We start from the raw sequence: 9,544 nt of genomic DNA, 5'->3' as shown, positions 1-9,544 counted from the left end.
AAGATCAGGGAGTGGTCGGGGGGGGAAGGGGCAGGCAGCAGGGTAAGATCAGGGAGTGGTCAGGGGGAGAAGGGGGCAGGCAGCAGGGTAAGATCAGGGGGAAGGCAGCAGGGTAAGATCAGGGAGTGGTCAGGGGGAAGGCAGCAGAGTAAGATCAGGGAGTGGTCAGGGGGAGAAGGGGAAGGCAGCAGGGTAAGATCAGGGAGTGGTCAGGGGGAAGGCAGCAGGGTAAGATCAGGGAGTGGTCAGGGGGAAGGCAGCAGGGTAAGATCAGGGAGTGGTCAGGGGGAGAAGGGGAAGGCAGCAGGGTAAGATCAGGGAGTGGTCAGGGGGAAGGCAGCAGGGTAAGATCAGGGAGTGGTCAGGGGGAAGGCAGCAGGGTAAGATCAGGGCGTGGTCAGGGGAGAAGGGGCAGGCAGCAGGGTAAGATCAGGGAGTGGTCGGGGGGGGAAGGGGCAGGCAGCAGGGTAAGATCAGGGAGTGGTCAGGGGGAGAAGGGGAAGGCAGCAGGGTAAGATCAGGGAGTGGTCAGGGGGAGAAGGGGCAGGCAGCAGGGTAAGATCAGGGAGTGGTCAGGGGGAGAAGGGGGCAGGCAGCAGGGTAAGATCAGGGGGAAGGCAGCAGGGTAAGATCAGGGAGTGGTCAGGGGGAGAAGGGGCAGGCAGCAGGGTACGATCAGGGAGTGGTCAGGGGGAAGGCAGCAGGGTAAGATCAGGGAGTGGTCAGGGGGCAGGCAGCAGGGTAAGATCAGGGAGTGGTCAGGGGGCAGGCAGCAGGGTAAGATGAGGGAGTGGTCAGGGGGCAGGCAGCAGGGTAAGATCAGGGAGTGGTCAGGGAGAGAAGGGGGCAGGCAGCAGGTCTGGGCATGCTCAGACACTGAAAGAGAGGACACAGAAACCTATGGATAATCCTGCTATTTCATTTGCAATTCATTCTGTTCTGCAGCACAATGAAAACATTGATAATGCATTTTGGAAGGTTTCCCAAATTCTGCAATGGCCAACTGCTACAAAAAACACAGAAACGATTAGTGTCAGGTAGCTTAAGCGGGGTCTGGCTCAGGAAATTCCACCCGCAAATGATCTGCTCTAAATTCATAGTCTAAACACTTCCAGTAAGTGTGATACCCAGGCAGTGTATGGCCAGACTACAAAACTGATAGAACCCAGGGATATTTCTGCAGCAAGAAATACCTTGTTGGTTTGAATCAACAGAGAAGAGCGTGCAATACATCTAAGAATTCAAAAGGCTCTCAACAATCAAGCTTTTATGTAACCCATGCCCCACAGACTTTGCTTGTAAAAATGGACATGGCTAGAATCAAATTACCTAGTAGCTTTCCTCTACCTTGCATATTTAGCAAACATACATAGAATTTTTCCAGTAGTCACATTTTCAGACGAATACCCATTTGTGAAATCGTATACATGTCACGACCATCTTTGGCACATAAACTGCACTGAGACATAAGTCATCAGTGGGCTATAGATTTGAATCACTCAACAATAGCTGCACAAAGACACATTGTCTCGATGCAATTTACATTTTAATAATGTAGCACAGACGCTTTTAACCAGAGCGACTTAGAGTAGTGAGTGCATACATTTTCCTTCGTCCTAGTCCTCCGTGGGATTCAAACCCACAACCCTGGCATTGCAAATGCCATGCTCTACAAACTGAGCCACAAGGGACCACATAAGTAGTGTAGAGGTTCTCCACTTTGGTCTGAAAGAAGTCATTCACTTATGCACTGTCAACTGCAAGGAATGTGATTCTTTAACATAAAAGGCATTCAAGTCCCATGCGCCGAATACAACAGGTGTACACCTTACCGTGAAATGCTTACTTACAAGCCCTTAGCTCAATTTCTTGAACTGCATTGTTGGTTAAGAAAATATTTACTAATTAAAAAATAAAATGTAACAATAAAATAACATTAACGAGGCTATATACAGGGGGAAACGGTACCCATATACCACCCACCACTGCGACCTATATGCTCTAGTTGGCTGGCCCTCGCTGCACATTTGTCGCCAGACCCACTGGCTCCAGGTCATCTACAAGTCTATGCTAGGTAAAGCTCCACCTTACCTCAGCTCACGATAACAACACCCACCCGTAGCACGCGCTCCAGATGGTATATCTCACTGGTCATCCCCAAAGCCAACACCTCCTTTGGCCACCTTTCATTCCAGTTTTCTGCTGCCAAAGACTGGAACGAACTGCAAAAACTTTTTTAAATGTTTACATTTTTTATAAATAAAATTACAAATAAAATCGCTGAAGCTGGAGACTTATATTTCCCTCACTAACTTTAAACATCAGCTATCAGAGCAGCTAACCGATCGCTGCAGCAGGAACATAGCCCATCTGTAAATAGACCATCCAATCTACCTACCTCATCCCCATATTGTTTTTATTTACTTTTCTGCTCTTTTGCACACCAGTATTTCTACTTGCACATCATCATCTGCTCATCTATCACTTGTTCATTTGCTAAATTGTAATTACTTCGCTACTATGGCCTATTTATTGCCTTACCTCCTTTTTTTCTATTGTGTTATTGACTGTACGCTTGTTTATTCCATGCGTTTCATCCTTTCGGATGAATCTCAAATTGATTTATTCCAGAGAATAACAAATAAACCTACAATTGTTTCTCCATTCCATAAAAAATATTCTAAAAGTAAAATAACAGCATTAAGAATTCAGTCAATATTATATGATACGTCCGATTTCTCTAGCAGGTGTCAATCTTGTGGTTTCTGATTGGCCCCGGGGTCAGAAGGACGGCGACACATCGGGGAGGACAGACGAAATGGAGGTATTGTGCGAGTGCTTCGACTTTTTGCCCTTGTGTACCGTTTCGCCACCATTTTCCCCTTCTTCTCGTTCAAGCCTGCCTCTTTTCACAAAGTGTTCTATCCTGGACTCCAGGCTCTCGCAGAGTGGACGCTCAAGCAAGGGCCGATAGGTCCGCTGTTTGGTACCTTCCATCAGCCAGCAATGGGGAGAGGAGGTCCCACCTGTGGGGGAAAATGGGTTGTTCCATTACACATCCCCATACAAAATCCCAATGTAACCCGAGTATAACACAACTAGCACTTGATCATACAGATCATACACTTGATCATACATAGCACTTGATCAAACTGCCAAAATAATGGTAAGTCTTGAGGAAACGAGAGATACAAGACATATTGAAAGCGGGAGCTTCCACACAGGTATGGTTCCTGAGTTAATTAACATTCCATCATGATTAGGGTCATGTATAAAAATCACAGGAGGTTGGTGGCACCTTAATTTGGGAATACGCGTTTGTGGTATTGACTGGAGCGGAATCAGTGGAATGGCATCAAATACATCAGAACACACCGTGTTCCAGGTGTTTGATGCCATTCCATTTGCTCCGTTCCGGCCATTATTATGAGCCTCCACTGATAAAAAGTGCTGGGCAGGCCATTATTTTGGATACCATGGCTATGCCCCCGTCCACAGGGCATGAATGGTCCCGGAATGGTTTGATGAGCATGAAAACGATGCAAACCATATGCCATGGGAGTCTCATTCACCAGATCTCAATCCAATTGAAGACTTAAGGAGGATTTAGAAGCGGCGCCTGAGACAGCGTTCTCCACCACTGGAATTTCCCATTGACGAATGGTTAAGCATCCCTCCAATAGAGTTCCAGACACTTGTAGAATCTATGACAAGATGCATTGAAGCCGTTCTGGCTCGTGGTGGCCCAACGCCCAATTAAAGACACTATGTTGGCGTTACCTTTATTTTGTCAGTTACCTGTAGCCTTTATACTGCTTGACCACACAGTCTCCCTCTATGCAGTGGTAGACAATAGGATAGGGATAAATAAAGTTGGATTTGATTTCAATGAAGGATTGACAGACCTGTGCTCGCTAGGCCTTGGATCATGCCGTGGATGACCTGGGTCTTAACTGCTGTCTGGGTCCAGTGTTGCTGCAGCGTGGCCAGGGCGTGTTCCACCTCCTCAGCCTCCCTGCGCCAGCTCAACCCCTCAAAATGGCAGTCGAACAGCACCAGGGGAAAGTCCACCGCCATGCTGAATGAAAAATAGAAAGACCACTCACTTTTGTACTGGGTTGTGTTCATTAGGGCACACTAAGGCAAAAATGTTTTACAATGGATAAATGACAAGTTTTGGACATGTTCAGATATTACCTCCCTGTTTGAATGTTTTCTTCCGTTTGGTGCCTAATGAACACGACAAAGCACTATGGCGGACATGTTTTCTAATGACTTGTCTTGTTGTCCAAAATAGATGTGTTATTTGATTTTCTAATGAGTGTTTTTTGTTAGAGTCTCTGGATAGCAATGCCTTGACCAACTCACCTGTATTGGGGTTTCCTGGGATTCTTCTTCACATCCAGGAGTTGATCCACTATCTCTGGGGGCTCCAGCTTCTGGCCAATCAGCAGCAGCACCGCCATGATGCACCGCACCTGGTGGGAAGAACAGACAACATAGCATGGAGGTAGTACTGGGTGATATAATAATACATTTTATTTGTAACGCGCTGTTCAAAAACCCAAAGTGCAAAAACAAGTGACAAAACATCCATATGCAATAAGCCACAGATGAAAACATATGTCCAATGAGTCAGGGAGCATTCTCTGACCTGGTGATAGAGGAAGGCCAGTCCTTTGATCTCAAATATGAAGAGGTCGTATGGGTCTGTGGTAGTGGGTGTAGTAGGGGAGGTTTGATGGACAGGCTGGACCGTGGCAGACAGGATGGTCCTCTGGAACTGCAGCACTCCGTTGCCCACGTCCATCTTGCAGAGGTTGCGGAAGTCGTGAGTGCCCTCATAGCTGTAGACCAATGAGTAAGGAGAAGACGCGGGGCATTCAGTTCAGCTTCTAAAATGACTATTTTGATTTCAAACTGTGGTGGTGAGAACATAATGGAAGTGTTTCCCCTGCTTTTTAATCTAGCAAGGCGGGTTGTCCCAGCCTACCCCTGCCAACCTGACTACATAATTTAGCTTCAGTCAGTATCATTTGACATTTTTAGATTCAATAGCCAATATTGTTTAGAAGGCCTAAGCTTCGCAACTTGCCCTAGAAAGAATCTAGGGTAAACAAGACAATATGGCTCATTGTTTATTTGACTGGTCTTCAAATTACATGCCGGATAATTTGGCACCACCCACCGTTTGGCAGCCTCTGCCATCAACGGTACGTCCAGAGCCCCGCGTGGGAAGTAGTACCGGTAGGTTCTAGACTGACAGTCGAAGCGCGCACTGAAGCCCTGTGGAGCAGGTGACCAGTCGAGGATCCTGATGTCCTGGGGCAGGACTCTGTTCAGCATCTTCACATAAGGTAGCTCCGCCACGTCCACTTCGTTCTTGACACCAGCGTCGACATTGGACGGGAGAGTCACTCCTAGGCCTCCACAAAACTGAGTGGAGCGCAAGTCTATGGATACGACCTATGTCAAGAAAAAATAAATGTACTGTTAAGGCTACATAAGGGCAAAAACCAAATGGGAGTTGGGAATTTGTTACAATATACATGTTTATGTCCATGCATGGACAGCTAGCAACCATATGGCCTTGCCAGCTTAACCTAAGGCATAACAAACTTGTCCATATTATTTGAAGTAACATAGTTGGGTTGGGAGAGGTTGCCCGCTATTGCTCCAATGTCTTCAAGAACTATTAGCATTTTATTGTTAGAGGTGTAGTAGGCCAAGTTATCTGACCTGGGAAAAGGCACTGACTCCTTTGTCAGTGCGGCCACAACGGTGATAGTTAGAACTCTGGCGATCCTGGATCAGTCGAGTCTTCAGAAGAGCCTCGAAGAGCCGGGCTTCCACAGTGTTGTCTGTGTTCTCCTGGACAGCAAAGCCCTGATAGGCCCAGCCCAGGTAGGCTAAGCGGAGCGCAACATGGCGCCGAGGATGGGCAGAGAAATCAAACGGTCGGTCCCGACTTCCTTTTTTGCCCTTTTTCCTTCCACCAGCATCAGGCTTGCTGGTACCCTTCTTTCCATCAGAGTTGGTTGACACCGCCATCTCATCCCCAGTTCCTTCCTTGATCTTCTCTCTCAGCTGTGTTTTCAGTCTCCCCACCTCTCCTTCCAGGTCTCTCACTCTCTGTAGTAATTCCTCAGACATGTTGCTTTGCAAACGGCAAAATAACTTATCTGGAAAGTAAGTTAGAATGACAAAAAGTTAGTTAGTAGCTACATTCAAACACAGTCTAAGACATTCCTTTTTAGAGTATTTCTGATTTAGTTAGTCACCAGACAGTGACAAATCTAACATACAAACTTAACCTACACAATTGTCTGCTGCAGGACAGCTTGCTAGCTGTGTAAAGATAAATTTGATTAGTCTAGTCAGTAATTCAGATCTAGTTAGCATGTTAGCTAGCTAGCTACCCCATTCATAAACGCTAACTGCTTTAGCGCCTATTGACGATAGTATCTTCTGACCGGAGGAGTTTTGTTAAGAGCCCTGACGCTTGCTCTAAACATTAACACGGATTACTTGCAGTACATGTGGCGGAAGAATCAGAATTAGTTAGGTAACATAGATAATTAAGATGTCTAAACTGCATAATATGCTTATATAATTGAACGGTTGAAGTCATTATTAGAATGTGTCCCTTCGGACTCTGGTGTTGGCAGTTGCACTTCCTCCCTCAGCTGGTCCTCAGTCACATGGGGCCCAGAGGGGAGAAGTAGGAGATAGGAGTGTCTGGAGTTGACAATTGGATTTACACCATAGAATGAGTTGGTGTTTGTGTTATGAAGTAACAGGGACGAGATCAGAGCCTCGTCTTAGGGACCAAACTCTGAACAATAAGAACAGTCTTCATAGCAAATGCTATCTGGCTCCGGGATACTCCTTTCTTATATATCAAGTTTCACCTTGTGACCCATTCCATACATCTGTTGTTTTTCATGTAGACTAAAAGGGCGTATCTTTTTTATAAAATATATTTGTATTGTTTGTACATCAGAGTTGCTCGCCACAACACTTGGGAGTGTTGAGACGACCAGCCTCATTATTATAGAAGCAATTAATTACTCTATTCAAAACGTATTAATAAGGAAAGCATAAAGTCATATCCCGATTGGTGATTGACCTTGTCTCTCCTCATTATTGGATTAGAATTTCCACGACATGTTTTTGGAAACATAAGGAAGACATCTTTCATATCTGCAAGAAATGATCAAATAAAATACATTTAAAAAGGTTAAATTACTACACACCTTTATATGGTTAGGTTTACTGTTCCCACACTGCCATATCTCCATGTTACATCGCTTGTTTACTTTAGACAGATGGAAGACATAGGCAGCCACATGTGCTAATTCGTTATCTAACTGCTCTGAACACCTGTGTGTAAGCATAACTTGGTAGGTAATGTAGCTCGTCAACTGGAAGAACACAAGGCTTGAGTATCTGTTCAAAACTGCTACAGTAACTATTTTTATTTGAAATATTTTCTCGCCGACATGAGGCATATCAGCATATGTTCAAACCGAAAACCGGTTTGAAAGCGAAGATTTACTTTTCTAAACGTAAAAACACAGCGTCGGAATTGTAGTTTATGTGGAGCCAAATGCAGGCGAGTGTAAAGGCTGAAAACCCTAGCTTCTCAGTGGAGGCTGCTGAGGGGAGGACGGCCCATAATAATGGCTGGAATGGCATCAAACACATGGAAACCAATGGCTTTCGAGTGCTATCTAACTAGCTAGTTAGCTAGCTTTATTCTGAGAATGACGCACCAGTGAAAATAGTTTCAGCTTGCATCAGCACAAACGACACAATAATATCAACATATTTTACCTTTACTTTGACGTGTAGCTTTGATGAGTAAGGTTATCATTCCTTATCAAGAAACTTTCGTAAAACGTTACAATGCATGCTTCAACTCGTGCCTCAACCTCGGAATTAACGCTTCAGTTCGTTCTGAATCAGACGCTAATTCTAGACGGACTTATTTCCTGTAAGGGTTTCTGGGAGTTGCAGTTTATTTCTGACACTCATTGGTCAGTATTTTAGGCAGCTTCAACTAATATTTTTTATGTTTATGTTGTTGGCTGTAAATAAACAAAAATAAAGCATGACATCATCAAATAAACTTTATTCCCAACAAAGAATACATTTCAAGCTAAAAAAGTTTCCAATGACAAGGGTAAAATATATGTGGCCAGAAAGCACACCAAGCAAACACAGTATCAGCATCTTACTAACAGTAGCAGGTGTGTGGAATATGCCATGATAGTATCATTTTTAAGTACATTTTTTAGTAGCTTCTTCGTCTCAAGTCTTGAAATAGACACATTCCAAGCAAGGCTCCAAAGACCTAAAGGACACAACAAATGAGTCAGTTAGCTGTGAATGTATTGACACACAAGTTCTACATATGCCTCTTGTTTGTGTGAATGTGGCACAATAATGCATGTCTTATACTGTCAAAAATAGAACATGATGGACAGATTTCCATTTGTTTACCTCCACAACCCCCAGACCAATACTGGCAGCAGCCACCCATACCAGGTTCTTCCCCGGGTATTGTCTGATGGTTTGGACACAACCCTAAGGATCATACAGTCACTATCATCAATCAATATGATGACACTATGATGTTTCTCTCGTTCTCTGTGTGTGTGTGTGTGTGTGTGTGTGTGTGTGTGTGTGTGTGTGTGTGTGTGTGTGTGTGTGTGTGTGTGTGTGTGTGTGTGTGTGTGTGTGTGCGTGTGTGTGTGCGTGTGTGTGTGTTCTGCACGTGTGTAGTCTGTCTATTTGTAAAGGGGCATGCATTTGTGTGTGTGTGTGTGTGTGTGTGTGTGTGTGTGTGTGTGTGTGTGTGTGTGTGTGTGTGTGTGTGTGTGTGCGCGCGTTTGTTTGCTGACCTTCAGTTATACAGTGGTTTTACTGATAAAGTGGCCACACAAATCATACTCCACCAGGCAGCGTGAGTCTGGGACTGAGGTTCTGTTGCCCCAGCCCTTACTGCGGAACCAGTCGGCATAGTTCTCTGCACCACAGCAGTGGAACTGCAACAGAGCAACATACAGGGCAACATATGAAGTACACACACACACACGTGCAAAACAGACACACACACACACACACACACACACACACACACACACACACACACACACACGTCCAACCAATGTCAGACTATATTACACCAGTTAGGTGTAATATACAACTTCCAATGGATGGATTTCCTTTTTCATAATGCATCACAGCAAGTTACTGACGGATACAACAGGTGATCATTGTTCTTGTCAATAGTGATTGGCCAATAGTTGAATAAAGCTGTGGTAACTGTGTCACCTCATCCTGAATATCATCTATGACAGGTCTGTTCTTCACGCTGTACTCTGAGATCACAGAGCGGGTTTTCTTTTTGATTGTCTCATCCACCTGCAGAGGGCAGTATAGGACATAATTAATTACATTTGCAATTATACAGCACAGTCACCAAAACAGCTCATCGGTTCCCCCACTATTTCATCCAAGGCGCCGCACAGAGGCTTTA

General features: G+C 44.9%; 1 protein-coding gene across 1 annotated transcript; it reads right to left on the bottom strand.

The window, feature by feature from the left end:
- Window positions 1–2,563: 2,563 nt before the first annotated feature.
- Window positions 2,564–7,981, bottom strand: pus3 (pseudouridylate synthase 3). The gene is made up of 7 exons (XM_029712317.1): window positions 7,837–7,981; window positions 5,740–6,182; window positions 5,189–5,466; window positions 4,655–4,847; window positions 4,369–4,478; window positions 3,906–4,078; window positions 2,564–3,026 (listed from the first exon to the last, which is right to left on the bottom strand). Exons 1-7 carry the CDS (start codon window positions 7,874–7,876, stop codon window positions 2,782–2,784), a joined length of 1,482 nt encoding a protein of 493 aa, XP_029568177.1. The 5' UTR covers window positions 7,877–7,981; the 3' UTR covers window positions 2,564–2,781.
- Window positions 7,982–9,544: the final 1,563 nt, after the last annotated feature.

This window comes from Salmo trutta, chromosome 2 (assembly GCF_901001165.1).
Source record: "Salmo trutta chromosome 2, fSalTru1.1, whole genome shotgun sequence".
Classification (NCBI taxonomy): Eukaryota; Metazoa; Chordata; class Actinopteri; order Salmoniformes; family Salmonidae; genus Salmo; species Salmo trutta.
Note: the sequence above shows the minus strand (reverse complement) of the source record. Positions and strands in the feature narration are given on the sequence as shown.